This window comes from Tachypleus tridentatus, chromosome 12 (genome assembly GCF_004210375.1).
Source record: "Tachypleus tridentatus isolate NWPU-2018 chromosome 12, ASM421037v1, whole genome shotgun sequence".
Taxonomy (NCBI): domain Eukaryota; kingdom Metazoa; phylum Arthropoda; class Merostomata; order Xiphosura; family Limulidae; genus Tachypleus; species Tachypleus tridentatus.
In genome coordinates this window covers 15,198,001-15,215,858 of record NC_134836.1, presented here as the reverse complement: position 1 = coordinate 15,215,858, position 17,858 = coordinate 15,198,001, and the positions used below count along the sequence as shown (strand labels likewise).

At 32.8% G+C, this 17,858-nt stretch overlaps 1 protein-coding gene across 12 annotated transcripts in view; it reads left to right on the top strand.

The window, feature by feature from the left end:
• The window catches only part of LOC143234940 (FAD synthase-like), a 98,193-nt gene that overhangs the window by 20,903 nt on the left and 59,432 nt on the right, over nucleotides 1-17,858 (top strand). For all 12 annotated transcript variants that reach the window (XR_013018868.1, XR_013018867.1, XR_013018866.1 and 9 more), the window contains exon 6: nucleotides 11,237-11,377. Coding sequence is in view for 3 of the 12 variants with exons in the window: in XM_076472636.1 (XP_076328751.1) it covers nucleotides 11,237-11,377 (141 nt within the window). In the remaining 9 variants the exon portion in view is untranslated. The remainder of the gene's footprint in view (nucleotides 1-11,236; nucleotides 11,378-17,858) is intronic.

The window sequence follows — 17,858 nt, the reverse complement described above, 5'->3', positions numbered from 1 at the left end:
AATTTATGATTTATTGAGAAAGTGACTGGACATGTATGAACAAAGTAATCTAATAGGAAGTTAAAAAGACTTATGAACAATAGTTTTTGAAAAATTTATATAAACAACAGGACTTATTTTTTTAAAAGAAATTTTAATCAATAGGGATCTTTTGTTTGTTTGTTTTTGAATTTCACACAAAGCTATATGAGGGTTATTTGCACTTGCCATCCCTAATTTAGCAGTGTAAGACAAGAGGGAAGGCAGCTAGTCATCACCACTCACCAATTCTTGGGCTGGTCTTTTTATCAACAAGTAGTAGGATTGACCATCACATTATAAGGTGCCCACAGCTGAAAGAGTGAGCATGTTTAGTGCAATAGGAATTCAGACTTGTGACCCTTAGATTACGAGTTGATCACCTTAACCATTTGGTCATGCCTGGCCAAAAAGTGATCTTTACAAAAAAAATATTATTAGTAAATATCATGATACCTAGCTTGACAAAGGTTAATGATGGTCTGATTTTGAAAAGTGAAGTCCTAAGTCACCTTTGTTAATTTTTATCATATTTATTATGATTTATAGTTAGAAGTGGGATCATGATTGGCAAAGTGAAATTGCTATTAAAGAAATATTTTAATAAATATCAGTCTAGTTGGAATGGTGTGGATATGTAAAGTGTGAATTTTTAATATATACATTGCAACAGAATTAAATTCCAAGGCAAGGGGTAGTATATTTGAGGGTTTTTTTCATCGTATAATAAAATGGTGGGGTAAGTTCACAACCTAAGAATGCTAAAAATATTATATCTAATTATATTAAATTTTTCAAAATGTGCTTTCTTCCATTGTCACTTATAGGTAGCTATTACTCAACCACCAGTTTTGTCCATCTGAGCATTGGTGTGATTTTTTTCTCACACTCTCCAGTTTTTTATATCCTACTCATTTGTTGTTAGGGGTATTGGTCTCTTGGTATTTTCCACCTACATCAATGTACTTTCCATCCTGGTACTCTATATAAGCACCTCATTCACATAAGTTTATTACTTTTTTTTGACAAGTATTTAGGTGTGGGTTTCTGTGTGATAGTACTGTGATAGTGTAAAGAAAATTTGCACTTTTTTTTTTCTGGTGTCTTCATTTACTAGACTGGCTCTTCAAGGGACCAATTTGGATCAGCCACCTCCTACTCCATTTCTTCAGTTAGTTGTTTAGGTTTATGAGGTTTTGAGGCTTTCTCCAGTTGCCCTTGAATTTACCTCTCTGATGGCTAAAAGGTCTATGAATGACTATTTAGTTTTGCTCTTTCACCTGATATTGCTGTTCAGTCTGCGAGATTTACTGCTCAGTTACATGACAGGGTAGCTATGCCTTATCACTCACATTTGTCTGAACAGCATGCTTTGGCTTTCCACCATATATTTATATTTCCAAAGACATGATCCTTTTTTGGATATGTGGGGTTTTAGACTGGGCCCTGTGATCACAATGAACAGATCACATTTTTCTCAGATTCATTTGACCTTCACTGCTATTATCTGAGATATTTCAATTTTTTTTTTAAACTTATCAGCATTCCCCACATCAATTTTAGGACAAATTAGGTCCTTTGATGACTTTCACTTTGGTGAAATTGTCAGGTTCTGCTCTTTCTTTCGTTTTCTGGCTTATTTGTTGGGATTTATTGGTGGAGATGCCTTGTTGCAAAGAGTTTGACTACCTACTGTAGCTCTCCTTGAGTTATGTGAGGCTCCTTTTTTGTCCTTTGATGTTCATGGGCATACAAAAGGGGTTGGAATCACAAATTCATACCTCCAGTTTACTTTCTTCCTTGTTATATTTGGCCTCTAGATTTTCTTTTCCTCCTGTTGAAAGTCATGCTGTGACTGCTCATTGTGTGTCTTGACCCATGGTTTCTGCTGCTGATTCTTTTGGTACTCAAATTAGATTCTGTCCTTTTCTTTGAGTCTCGTCCACTTGAGTAGACCATTGCCTCTCTAAGGGAAGGAGGTCACAACATTTTCTGGACACCTGGAATTCCTTCAGCACAGATCTACAGGTACTTTGTGGTTGGTCATTCAGTTCATTTTTCCATCTCCATTATCCTCCCAGTCAATGATATTTCCCCCTTTAACATATATACAGAGTGTTGATCTTTGTTCCAAGGCTTTATGAGAGTTATTGGTCAAGGTGATGGTAGAAATTGTCAATACCCTTTTTCTAGGACTTTATTCCCATTTATTTGTTCCCAAGAAAACAGATGTCTGGCAGCTCATCGTCAACCTTTCTCATTTTAACTAATTCTTAGATCTTCCCAATGGAGCCCTTTGTCAAACTACATTGGCATTTTTCATCAGGTCTGTGGATGGCCAAGTTCAATGTTGCAGATTTAAATCTTCACCTTCCAAAAGCTAGGTCATTTTGCCATTATCTACATTTTATGCACAAGATTCAGGTTCTGCAGTTCAAAGCTCTGCACTTTGTCCTAGCACCTGCACCATATGTCTTTTTCAGGGTTGTAGGAGCTTTTTCTCATCATCTTCATGCTTTGGGCCTGTGCATAGCCCATTTATGGACAACTGGTTATTTCTCTCATCTCATCAGTTGATTGGACAACACATTCAGATTCTCCCTTCAGAAGCCACCAAGGCTGGCTTTCTTCTCAGAGCCAAGAAATTCATTCTTTTATGGAATCAATATATTGTCCATCTCAATAACTTTTTGAACACATTTTTAAGCTGAGTTCAGCAAACTGCCATCTGTCTCCAGGCTATGCATTGGGCAGTCAAGATTACACATCTCCTTTTCCTTCTGTACAGATGATTCTATCTCTTTTGGGGATGTGGGCATGTCTTGAATCTCTGATTCCTTTGGGAGGAGCACACATGCAATTTTTTTTCAGTGAGTGGTTGCTGTACATCCAATGGATCATGAACTATGATCCACTTATTCAGCCAGTTTCCTTAACTAGGAGCAATATCTTGGATCTCGTGTGGTGGTTTAATCAGAACGACACTATCAGTGGTATTACTATATCACTGTCTTGTCCTGAGATGCCTCATTATTCAGGGATGGAAAGCATGTATTGACAGTCAGGAATTTTAAGGTTTGTGAACAGAAAATGAATTTTCCTTCCACATCAGTATTTTAGAACTTCTTGCTGTCTAACAGTCAATGGTTTAGTGTCTTGTTCTAGTAAAGGGGAAAAATCATCATGATTCATTCTGACAACTCTGCAGTAGTCTCTTTGTTTTTGAACTTTGGATATTCTCCACTGGGCTCACTCTCATTGTTTCAACTTCCTGGCTGTCAGGGGTTCCAGGGATAACGAATTTAATAGCAGATCACCTGTCTTGGCTCAACTAAATTATCTTGATCAAATAGATACTCCAATGCAATATTTTCCAGTGAATTTGCTATCAGTTCAGGACTTCAATAATTCAACACATTTATCACTAATTAGAACTTGCAACTACAGGTATTTTGGTCCAGTGATAGATGCATTCAGTCCAGGTTAAACAGGATTGCACCCTTGTACCTTTACCCCAATTCATGTGTTACCTGGAGTTCTGGCTATGATTTAATCTACTGCTTGTCAAGTACTGTTGGTAGCCTCGAATTGGCTGGCCCAACCATGGTTTCCTATTCTACAGTATCTTTAAGAGTGCCCACCTCTTTGGCCATATCTGTTGAGGCAACCCTGATTCATTATTCTACACCCAAACATTACCAAGCTCAAACTTTATGTATGAAATTTATGTGGTTCTTTGCATGTCATGAGGGTTTCACATCTAAAGGTGCCTTGAATTTGTCTCAACCTAACCATAGACCCATAATGGCCATTTTTCAATAGAAATGGCACAATTAATGCCAGTGGTGTCTCATGAGGAAATTGAATCCACTTCACCAAAATATGCCAACCATATACAGCTTTCTTGACAAAGATCTAGCTTTATCTGGTGTCACTTTATATACAGCAGCTTTATTGACTACTTTCAGATATTCTGAATATATCAAAAAAATTTAAATCCCATGCTATCTGGTCTTCTCAAACAGCACTTTCTATTACTCAGCTGAGGTATTAAGGAGGTACTATATGCTTTGTCTTGATGTCTATTAGAACCTTGAGTTTCATATACCATTTATCACCTTTTCCTTAAAGTGTATTTTTTTGCTGCTGCTGGGATGTGAACATTGTAGGTCATAATTGTTTGCACTGTTATCCTGCTAGGTCCTTTCTTCCTAAGATTTTGGTAGCCAGGGAAGGTGAAAAATCATTCTCACTAATTTATTTGCCAGTTATTTCTCACCTGTGTGACCAATTGGACCCAGGTCTGTTACATTCTGTCACAGCCCTAAGGTGTTATGTGGCTCCACTGACTTCTTTTGAGGTGCTAGAAATCAACTCTTTTTTTTTTTTTTTTTTTAGGTATCCTTCATTTTTCCAAGATTTATCCCAAATACCTTCAATGAGATGGCTTTGCAAATTGATCCATATTGCTTATTCTGGACTTTCTTCTTTACAGGGAAGGAAACTTTTGTGAGTCAGATCTCACACGATTTGTCACATTTCTGTGTCTTTAGCTGCCCAATGGAACTATCCATTGGAGGATATTGTGTGGGCTGGTATGTAGACTTTTTCTGATATTTTTCTTTCATGTTGTTTACACTGTCTGGAAATTTGTTCTTCTGAGGGTTTTCACCTATCCTCTGTGGCTGTTTTGACCACATCTGCTAAATTATAAGGAGGGGTGAGTATGATTTTGCTTCTCTTCTTGTCTCTTTAATTTTCAGTGTCCCTCACTGTTTTTTTTTCCTAGTGTTGTCCAGACAGGTGTGCTTTTATCATTCCAGTCCCACACTGGCAACCAACATAACTGTATTAAACTACCTGTTACAACAGGCTTTACAGAAATGAGATGTTTCATAAGTCCATCTGAAAGCTCACTAGATAGTATTATCATTTTATACTGGACTCCCACATGGACTGTCATGAGTAAAGTTAAAGGAGATTTTGCTCATACCTGCTAATTGTTGGATTGAAGAAATTGAGATCAGTTTGCTTTTAAAAATCTATGGAACTTGCTTCACTTGTTGCACTGTTTCCATGACACTGTTCCTCAGATTCTACTAGTGGAACTAAGGAGTCTTTTCCACACCCAATTTTCAGACACTCTGGGGGTGGACAGAGGCTTTTCCTCCAGAATGTTAGAGTAATTTTCTTCTCTTTTGGAGGAGAGAGCAAATTTGGAGGCCCTCCTACTGAGATTTTTAGATGTGTTTTCAAGATGTCGGTAGGAGTGAGACTAGCTTATATAGGAGCCTACCTATAATATCGGTTCAGATTTGATGCTTGGCTATCCAGTTTGGATGTGCATTGTCCTTCTTCTGTTCAGTATTGGTTTAGTATATTGTTCATAGAATTACATGCAATATCTCCTTGTAATTCAGAACATGGAGTAGTTCCATCCTATGTTGTTGGATGGTCACAGTGTTCCATATCCTCTCCATAATTCTGGGAGCAAGTGAAAGGCTCCTTGCCTGCTTGATTTGGGAGTGAAGATGAATATTCATAATTCTAGACCAGATGTGTTCTGTTTCCTCAGGTTCAGTAAGAAATACAAGATCCCAGTATTCTGAGCCATGGGTGTTGCCTTTTGTGGTTCTTGATGTGAAGAAAACTTTTTTGCTTTAACATTACTTATTTTCATAATGCTTATGGTAGTTCAGAAAGCATCGGTCTATGGCTACAGAATATGATCCAAACAAAAGTATATCTGTGTATAGTATAACATTGAGGTCCAATTGCTCTAGCTACCAGCATAGAATATACTGACAAACACTTAATTCCAACCCTTAGTTGTGGAACCTTGGATATCTGGTTGGGGTTAGCCTATAGTGATTATTAATCATGTACATTTCCACCCATGATACAGGAACTAAGTTCAGGGTGAAGACCATATCTGTTCTGGATATAGTGTGGTTCCCTCACTCAGGTACTGCTCTTATCTTGGTACATCTTTGATCTGTGCAGATCTTTTTGTATTGATAATGCTCTCTTCAGCCTATCCACCTTCTCAGTGTGGGATTCTATCTATAAGGGGAGTAGAGGTAAGTGTGTTTTGAAAATTAACATTTTCCTAAATTGAAAATTGCATTTCCAGTAATACTTACCTCTGCTGACACTCTCCTGCTTTTCTCCCTTCTAAGAGCTGGTTTTAGAGACTGGGATGGTATTAGTCTTCAAAAAAGTAATAAAATAACATGAATAAGATGCATATACACAGTGTCAAAAGAGAGGATGCACTGACGTAGGTGGAGAGTATTACAAGATAAGTATCACCAAGAATAATTGAGTGGGGTGTGAAAGACTGTAGCAAGTGAGAAAAAATCGGACCAATTCTTAGATGGGGAAAGTTGAAACCCTAGCAGTTGAGTAATAGCTAGCTATAAGTGTTAGTGGAGGTAAGTAATTTTGGAAGTACATTTTTAACTTAGAAAAATGTTAACTTTTTAGCTGAAACTGGATACTATTTAGTAAGGTGTGTATGAAGTTTCATACAATTTAGTTATTTCCACTTCATAAAAGAAAGAACACATGGGATATCACTGAAACCCTTCTATTCTGGAAAGGTTTAATGTTAATGATTTTGTTTTTAACCTTTATGTAAATAACCCCTCCAGCTTTCTACAAATGATTAACAAACTTCTGTTGTTTTTTTTTGTGGATGTAGATCTATTGCTTGGTATGGTGATACCTTATTTTTGACAGTTATCTCTCACATTATTTGAAACTTACAACTAGAAACTTTGTGAAATCAACTGGTTATCTAGTTTACTAATAAGATTTCAGTAAACATGGTAGATGATTCAAAGAACAGTAAGCGTGTAATAATCAGTAATAAAATAACTTTCTGTATTTTGCCAATATTATCTTTTACTCAAAGATGACGATTAGAAAATGCTTCTGAGCTACTCACAACATTTCTTTCATAAATATCATGAAGATGGCATACAGGTCTACTGAAATACTGGTATAATGTTTTTAGAAATTCATCTCTACTGGCTAGCTTCTTCATATGAGTGTAACCATTTTCAATATATTATCTAACTTGTACTTTTAATAACCTGCAAACCTGAAACATAATTATGGGGCTATTATTTATATGTTTTTTTTTTTTAAGTTTGCTTTCCGATTATTTACACTTTCAGAACTTGCATACTTAAAAAAATATGTAGAAATTCATCATTCAGAATCTTATTTTGCATTAATTATTTTGTGCTTGCCTTAGAAATATTATTAATTACTTTAGTCCTCTGAGTTAATTTTTACAAATATATTTATTATTTGTCTTTTTACTCTGTTTGTAATTTTATAATTAGGTTTAATGTATTTTTATTTTTAAGAAGTTTTTTACAGCTGGGTTCATCTCTAATCTTTTGTTAGTGTTTCATATGTTCAAAAGTGCTTATTATTTGCCTAATGTTTTATAACAGGGAAATCTCAATTTATATAATATGTTAATGAAGTTTTATAGTGACTAAACATTTCTCACAATTCAGTAATAAGTATTCTGAAATATATCAAGTTGAACAGAAATTATATTAAAATAAGAATGAAATATTGAAATCCAGTGTATTTGCTGTTTGTATAGTAATTGGATTCTGATTAATATTCAGTGACAGGTTTTGAAGTACCAAAATGTTATGTCTTTAAGGAAAGTGCATTTTATCACATAAGATTTTGTTGGATGCACAAGACTGTTCAGTGTAGGCATTATTATTTAATTTATTTTGTGAGTTAATATTTAATGATCATTTACTTTTCATAACAAGAAAGTTAAAAGTAATTATTTTAAAAGAGATAATTACGATAAGTTTGATTATGTAACTCTATATGAGTCATAGATTGTGTTTGTAATCATATTGTTGCCAAAGCTTTACTAATATTGTTGATCTCACCTTACTCAAATCTTCTCTATTTTTGAGGCCTCAATGAATAAGATAATTATATGGGTGACTTGCAAGTGCAAGTCAAGAACTAAAGAAGCAAAGTTAAGTGAAATGAAAGTGCAGTTCAGTCACTTTAGTCAGCAAAAGAAAATGTGAAATTAGCTGACATCTGAGTGATTAGCCATAGCAAATGATATCCTAAAGTAAGTTTCACAGTTTAATAGAGATAAAGATGATAATTTAACCTGCCTCTGTCAACTTTGGTTCAAAAGTGATAACTATTTGAATTTCAAGATAAAACTGTGGTAACCCAACAGGTAACATAAATGAATTATTCCCTAATATTATTATGATGAGAACAGAGAAAATTAGTTCATCTTATTAACTGGTTTCTAAGGTAATTGAATCAGCATAAGTGAAAAAGAAAGAATTATTTATAATTTTAGATACAACTGTGATATACATAGTGTAAAGAATTTTTATACACAAGTTCAACAATATATTATTTTAAATCAAGTGGAGCCACTGATGAGCTATCAGCTCATTAATTCAGGAATTGACACTGATCATTATGCTGTACCAGTCTAATACTCTATCTGGTAGATCCATTATGCTCTACCAGTCTGATACTCCATCTGGTAGATCCATTATGCTGTACCAGTCTAATACTCTATCTGGTAGATCCATAGAGTTTGCTGATCCAGTAACCCTTCTTGTTGTATCACAGATTCAACTGATCCATTAGTCTTATTGGTAATTTTATAGAGTCGAATAGTGTAACATTCTAGTTGAACACACTGTAAAAGCTTATCTCTAGGTTCAACAAGCTCACTGTTATTTTAATATCCACTCTGTAGGTGCTGATAGTCCATTTGGTCTACAGTAGTCTTAGTGATAAACTTGTGAACTCTCTTAGGCTAATAGCACTACAAGCTGAATCACATACTTTTGTTCCAGTCTCCCCACTGTCCAACCCTAAGAATCTTCTTTTTAATAAGTGTATTCTACTGTTTCAGTACTTCAACAAGTCACCTAATAAACTAATAGCATAATGTTTTATTATTATTCTGTGGATTTCAGTATCTCATATTCTGTTTATTTTACTCACTCTTTTTTTCAATGGTTTCATTGATTGCCTTAGATTGTACTGGTTCAGCTGCTTTCAAGTTTATTTCATTAATTTTCCACTGTAATTCTGCTGTGTCTTATAAACTACTTTCAAGGAAACTGTACAATTATAATTGTGCCAACTTATTCACATTTTGTTTTTTTAATGCTCTTGTTTTAAAATAGTTAAGCACTTTGTTAATATCCAAAAGTACATTATTCAACTAGAAGAAAGCTTTTACCTTCAACAATTATTCCTTAGCCAAGTTCAGATAAAATTATCACTTAATTTAATAAAAAATTTACATAAGGTCATTCATATATAAATTCAGTCCAGAGTGAGTAATTATATATGTTTTTTCTTATTTCTAGTCTTATTTTAAAAACAAATAGTGTTTTCATACTAATGTTTACATGAAGTGTAAATCTGTAAAAATTTATTAGCTGTTTAGCCCAATGTTTCTTGAGTTATTTTAACAAGTTACATTAAGTCACCTCTCAGTAGCATAGTGGTAAGTCTACTGTATTTAAATGCTAAAAGTTGGGTTTCAATACCTGTGGTGGGGACAACATAAACAACTCATTGTGTAGCTTTGTGCTTAACTACAAGCAAACAAATACATCAAATACGCAATGTACTATGATTATATAATGAAGTTGGAAGACAGTGTTGTTTTTGCTAAATTTTAACCCCATGAGTATGGATGGATATAGTGGTTCAAATTGTGCATGATAACTTTTTTACAGAGTTAAACTCAAAATTTAATGAAAACACTGTTGTAAGTATTTGTCAGTAAACCTGCCTCAAAACATAGCTTGCAGTTCAAAGTGTTATATTGTTTAAGGTTTAATTTCAAAAAGAAATATTTAAATAAATTCTCCTTCTTCATTTCTCTGTGTCACAAGACTTGTCTCTGTTTTCCACATTTTATGTATTCTTGATTTCTTGTATTGAATTTAGAATTTACAATCAATGTGAAAGTAAGAATATTGGCATGCCAGGTAAAATATAAACCTCCCACATTTTTGATGCTGACGTATAAATAAATTTACTTTCCAACAAAGCTCCTGTCTTACATCGAAGCCCTGAATGAATTTATCTAGATATAATTGTTATTTTATGGATATGTTTACAACCAATAGAAAGTGCAGTTTATGGGCCTCTCACATTTATTTCTTTTATTTGGGCCATCATAGGCAGTAGTTTGGAAGAAAATCTTGACTTGTGTTAACTGAAGCTGTTGCTTTAAACAGTGATGGAATTATTTTTATCTGACTTTTAACTTAGTTAGAAGCCATATAAGTTACAATAGTTTAGGAATATTCTATTATAATGTCTGGTATATTTTTGTATGTTCTGGAATGCTTTTTTTTGAGAGTACCAGAAATTATTTTTTGGATAACCAATATAAAAAAGTGAAATTACTGAACCATGGGATGAAAGCCAAAAAGGTCTTAATTCAGATTTAAGTGCTACTGCTTATATTTTTACACAAGTAACAGTATCACAGTGATACTTCAACATATATGGTATTATATCCTTGGAGCAAAGGCAGCTAGAAAGAGATGACCTTAATGCCTTTCTCAACCACACGTTATATTAAACTTGGACATATAAATAATACATTCAAAATAAATACTGTAATATTACAAGATGCCAATACATCTTATGTTTTATATACTACAGTAGCATATCACAGTATAACAAGCTATTATAAGTTTATTTTTATTTTTTTTCAATTTTCAAAGCTCTTCTCAAATAAGTGGTTGAGTCTAACAATGCAAAATGCATATTTTTTCTCTATGTTCATTGGTTTTAAGATTTTGGCCAGAAGTGTATATATAATATTAAAGTTTGAATTATAATCTACAATTTTATTCCAAAGTTATTGACATAAATTCATAAAGTAGCACATCAATAAAATTTTGAATGCAAGTTAACAAATGCAATGACATGGCCTTTCACCCATGACCCAATGTAAAGCAGTAACAGATGCATGTAAATGTGCTTATGTCTACCTTTATTATAGCATTAGTAGTGCAGCTACCTTCAGTTAGGTGGCTTTGTACTCACCCAGCCTTGTTCACTTTACCTGTTGATCCTTTCTTGTAATACTATTTTCTTTAGCATTACTGTGATATTTCTGTTTATTTTACATTAAGTGTCTCTCAAAATCTTATTCACTTAGATTCCATCATCAGCAAAATTGAACTTTGGTGAAGATAAGAAGACTGGAAAACAAAGCAAGTTTCCTCTGGTATCTGTAAAGAACGTTTATGTCTTTCCTGGTGTCCCTGCTTTGTTAGAAGGTGCTTTTGATGTGTTTCAGGTAACATGCTCAAATCTTCTTTTTTAAACTGTATGGTTTGTGCTGTAACATTCAAAATTGATAATAGTTTAATGGAAACATAAGCGAAGAAGTGTTTATTGAGGAACCTACTTAACTGAATAATTAAGTCAAAAATACAGTAAGAGCTACTTTTACAGTAGGCTACTTCTGATTTTAATAATTACAACATTGAAACTCGTAGTATCAAGTCATCATCAGGTAGTAGTTACTTTCGAAAAGGCAGTTGAACTTCAGAAAACATTGCTATTTGTGATGGTCAAGACAAGTGTGTAGGTGGTATTGAATTATCAATTTTAGCAAAATAAGGGAATATTAATATAAATGAAGGGGATTGTTCCTGGTTATTTATTTAGCATTGATTTGATTACTTTTGTCAGTTGTGCTTCAGCTGTTTTCCTTCTGTTGAAAATGTTTTACATTGCTTTCAGTTATACTATGTTTTGAAATGTAATTATTAAGGTTATAATATGCCTACTGTAAAAGTTGCTATTATTGTATTTTTGAATAAGTAAAGAAAATTTAAGTATACTGAAAATGTACAGGTAAATTATTGTACTCAATAATATCTTACAAGTATTAATAATGTTGTTCAAATGAAACCTTTTTTTGAAATATTCAGTATGATATAACTGAACTTCATTTTTGATGTAATAAAACATCGTTTGACATTTTTTTATATTCATTGTAAAATAACATAAAAGTAGGAATGATTTTGCAGTTGGAAGTGCTGATCATCATACAACCTATATATACTATATATTACTGCTTCAGTTAACTACTGGGGTGGCCCGGCATGGCCAAGCTTGTTAAGGCGTGGGACTCGTAATCAGAGGGTCGCAGGTTCGCATCCCCGTCATGCCAAACATGCTTGCCCTTTCAGCCATGAGGCGCTATAATGTGATGGTCAGTCCCACTATTCGTTGGTAAAAGAGTAGCCCAAGAGTTGGCGATGGGTGGTGATGACTAACTGCCTTCCCTCTACTTTTACACTGCTAAATTAGGGATGGCTAGCACAGATAGCCCTCGAGTAGCTTTGTGCGAAATTCAAAAAACAAACAAACATTTAACTACTGGGAATGTGGCCTTACCCTCTAAACCCCATTACTCTCTCTTCCATTTAATATAAGAGACATTACTAAATTAATATCTATTGTGTTTACTTAACAGACAACTTTTAAAATATGGTTAATTACTCTATCTATTAAAATAAAGCCACCTTATTTTATAACTCATTAGTAACTCCCATCAGAAGTGCTTTATAACAGTGAAGTACAAAATTGCTGTGACACAATTATTTTAACAAATCTCAAAAAGTGAATGAGTGAACTTTACACTCAAGTTATTGACTTATTTTTGTATTGTTTACTACCATGAGATTCACACGTTGCATCATGTGTACTAATTTTATGTTTCTATCTATTACAGCAATAAGCATAAATAACTCATTAAGCTGATTTTCTTTGTAAATTACATTGAGAACCTCAGTACTAAATGTTGGGAGTAATTGAAATATTGATAGTATTTTTGATTACCATTTTTTTTGTGGTTTGTTTCAGTAATGAACCTGTAACTAATAATATGGATTCACCAGCAGTTTAATGCATAAATAATTAAGAAAATGTGTTTTGAAAGTCAATGCATCCAAGTAATCCCTGTTTATAATTCTAGAATTAAGTTTTTAAACTTCTATAGATGCTGCCAGATGGTCACAGTGTCCAATAACATTTATGTCTGTTTGGCTGAAACTATTTCAAACTATGTTGTTATCCACATTTTATAAATGGATTAGTGATTTTATAAGGTATGGTGATAATTATTAGGACATATGAAAATAATTCCAACAGAATGTACAAAAATTGAGGGTTTAAAGAGTTAAAGAAGATAGTAACTTCACATTTAAAAGGATTGTTCATTTCATGTTTATATTCAAGATAATATATTTAGATAAATTTGTTGTTAGATAATAAAATGATGAATTTGTTGATTTTTTTTGCAATTATCCTGTAATTTGTAATTTTGTTTATCCATCCATGGCTTTCATTTGTCAGTGACAAAACACTTCAACTTAAGGACTTACAGTTACTATATTTTTTGTAATCAAAATCACTTACTTAAGACTTTACTTTCACTCAGTTCAACCAAAACTCTTAGTGAGTTACTGGATTTTAAAAGTAAATGGAAGAAGAAAAATTCCTTGCCTTGTAATAATAGGTTTTTTACCAAATAGGTTAGTTTAATGGATTTACTGTTATACATTTATTTTAATATCTATGTTTGTTTCAGTTTACCCCCTTTATTTTTGCATACAATATGATAGTGTTATTATAACTTAACACTTGCGATGAAATATAGATTTCTATTTTCTCACTATTTTTCCCAATTTTTCATCTTCTGAATCTCTCACACTGTTACCATCTTGTGATTCTATTGTAGATTTTAAATAAATTTCATCAGTTTCTGTTAAAACATTCTTGTCAACATTTACAAAACTTTCCACAGAGAGTTTCCACGATCTCTGCCATTATCAAGAATAAATTTACAGTTCTGAAAGCACTTTTTTACACATTTATCTTTTACGCATATGATTGAATGACTTAAAAATGCAATTGCATCTAACATGTCAATTTTCATGGTCATTTCAGATACTCTCTTACAATCGTCCATGTTTGCAATAATATGGTGAACCATCAATTTTCTGTATTTCAGTTTTATACACTAAATAATTCCATTATCTAGTGGCTGTAGAATTGATGTTGTACATGGAGGTAGAAAGTCTAAATGAACATTTGAAAGTTGAACACTTGGGTGACAAGTTGCATTATCTAGGAAAAGTAGAATATTCCTATTTTCTTGTTCCATTTTGTTTAATTTGTTAAAATATTTCTCAAATATAGCACTTGTCATTCATGCTTTATTATTTGTTTTCCATTCCACAGAAAATTGATTCTTCCCTAAATTTTTGAAACAGTGTATGTTTTCACTTTTACTTATTACCCATGGTAAATTTTCCCTAAATTTTAAAATTAGGGAAGATAGGAATTTAGTTTTTTCATGAGAATTATCTAAACAGCAGAATTTTGCACTTAAAAGACAAATATATTTCTACAAATCATGAATCTAATTTAATTGCAAAAATAAAGATGGCAGAAAAAGAACAGAATATATTTAACCATTACTTACTGTAACAAAATGTGTGATAATTTATTAATATTTAAACAAATTATTAATTAAATAAGAAATTAATATTTAATCAAAAACATGGGAACAGATAGTTTTCTGTCCACATAACACACGTTCTTCCATATAGAGGGCCTTTTATGAGAGAAATCTTAAGATAATGCAGCAAAATTTTGATATTTCCAGCTTGTTGAGGTTTCTGCCCTATGCAGTTTCCAACATAGACAGGTTTTACTGTATTTAGAAATGCATGTGATTTATATTGCTAAATGTGTATTGCAAAAGTATCACCTGTTCTGTAAATTTGTAGAAGATTTTTGAGTGTAAAAATCAACAATATATGCTTTACATTGTTACCAACTGAAATTTCAAGAAACTCACCCTAAACGTTTATAAATCCACATGTCAAGAAATAGTATAATACTGTTGATTTGCTGTGGCCAGTATACTATAAACCTTGGAAGCTGTAAGTGTGATAAACGCTTATTAATCGGAAAACTACAGATATTTAACCAAGATCGATTATTGATTTTGAACATTGCAAACTGTTTAACTTCAAAGAATTAACTTTGGACATTAGTATTTCTGTGAAAACATTAATTATTTTTATTAGTGATCCATCACTAATACTCATCCTAAATACTAAATCCTAATAGTCCTAAAGACTCATCCAATGTAAATTATGATATATAACAGGATAAATTGGGGGCTCAGCTAGAATCTCAATCAGAGATAAAATTCGATTTAAATCAAAATTCAATCATAATTCAATTTATATTTACCAGTGCTAACAAAATTTGATCCTGTTTGATTATCAAGGTTTCGTGAATCATCATGGAAGAACTAGAAAAATATAACAAAAGTGAATTGCTTGAAATTGCCAAAATTTTAGAATTAGAAATTATGAGAAAAAATGAATGAAAAAACATACTATTTAAATGCTGGATGATGATGGTTTGTTGTCTGAGAAAGTACTAGGGAAATACTCTAGTCAGAATCTAGTGTCTCCACTAGCCAATCAGAGTTGAGTGATAATGATACACTTGAAATCCAGTTAAAGCTCAAAAAAATTGACCTGGAACGAGCTCATATTGATACTGAAAGAGAAAGTAAACATTTTGAGGCCGAACAAGCTAGTATTGAAGCCGAGAAAGATATTAGGATGAAAGAAATGGAATTTGACCAAAGCAAAGTGATTACTTTGAAATGAAGTGATATATTAAAATGCCACCATTTAATGAAAATGAAATTGATAAATATTTTCAAGATTTTGAGAAGGTTGCCCAAACCATGGAATGGCTCCCCAAAAAAATGGTTATTATTATTACAAACTGCTTTAACTGGTTAAGCACAAAAAAATGATGCTACCCTCTCTCTAGAAGATTTTACAGATCATGATTAAGTTGAAACACTATCTCAGAAAATAAACCAGTGTCTGCTTAATCTACTAAAACTGAAGATTCTTCTAAAAGCTCCAACTCTTCTAGATCCAAATCTTCTTACAGATGGAATAAAACTTCATCGAGATCATCAAGGCCTGTGTGCCATTTATGTAAAAAAAACCTAATCATGTTATGTCAGATTGCTGGTTTGAAAAGGGAAAAAAGAGAAGGCAACATCCAGTGCATCCATGTTAACAGATGAATGTAATTTCACCAGATCACCTAATGTTGTTGTTTTAGCCACTTATACAAAGGCTGAAGTAGTTAGAGAGGAATTTAAACCTTTTGTTTATGTTGGTTCTATATCTTTGACAAATGACATTGCTAATTCCATACCCATACATATTCTACATGGCACTGGGACAAATTAATCATTATTGTTAGAAGGTATATTTTTTTTAGAATTGAGTTCTGCCACTGGTGAGTCTATTATTGCTCAGGGTATTGAGGGTTGCTTTGTTAATATTCTTTTTTATAACATTTATTCAACATCAGACCTTGTTTCAGGACCAGTTGTGGTTGGAGTAAGACCTACTCTGTCAATCAGGAGTGTATCATTATTGTTGGGGAAAGATTTGGCTGGGGTAAAAGTTGTTGCTGAAAGCAAAATGGTTAACGAGCTGATCACTGTTTCTTCTAAGGATGAAGTCGTTGTTGAAGAGAATTCAGACGTGTTTCCTTTGTGTGCTGTGACTTGAGCTCAGGCTAAGAAACTAAGCCAAAAAGACACAACTTGATAGACACAAGTACAGAGGATCATATTAATTTGTCTCAGATATTTTATGGATTTGACAGTGATCTTGGGAATTATTGTCCTACTGACAATTCTTTGGTGAGTGACAGTATGGACACGAGGGATCTAGTTAGCCTAGCAAAGTTCCTTTTGTTAGGAATAAACTGATCACTGAGCAAGAAGAGGATTTTCAGAACTCTTTACTTTTTAAATATGAAGTCTTAAAGACTAAACCGTAGAAAGTCCTAAATGGTTACTTTTTCAAAAATTGTTTGTTCTTGAGAAAATGAAGACCATCTGATCTGCCATCTTCAGAGGACTGGGTTATAGTTCATCAAATTATTGTTCTAAAATCATATCATTCTGAGATATTGAAAGTTGCCCATGAACATTTCACAGCAGGTCATTTAGATGTCAACAAGCCATATCACAAAATTATGACACATTTCTTTTAGCCAGAAATTAGGGAAGATGTTTCTCAGTTTTGTTAAACTTGTCATACATGTTAATTGGTCGGTAAACCTAACCAGAAAATTCCTGTCACTCCTTTGAAACCTATCCCAGCTTTCAAAGAATCTTTCAGTCAGGTTATTATTAATTGTGTTGGGCCTTATTAATCGAAAATTAGAGATATATGTCAAGGAATGTTTGTAGATTTCAACGATTACAAACCACTTAACTTCAGATGTTACGTCTTCTACAAGGACATTACATATTTTTTGTCAGTGCAAAATTTGCATGTGCTCAGTAAATCAGTCAGCTAGCTTTCCAGTCAAATGAATTGTACATGTATACCGACAGAATTAATTCTCTATTGTAAACCATCTATAAAATATTCAGTTCCAGACCAAACAGAAGACACTATTGTTTGTAAGTTTGTACAACTTTTGTATATAAATCATTATTTATAATAACTGTTATTATAAATTATTGTTTGCATTGTAAAATATATCTGTGTTTAAAAAAAATGTGTGCTCAATCTTGTTGGCAAATATCATAAATTTGATACCTGTTAACTTCTAATTTCAAATTAGAATTTCTGGTAATTTGAAATTGTAATACATAATGTACCTAATATACTAAATTGGAGACTTGTATGAGATAAAGT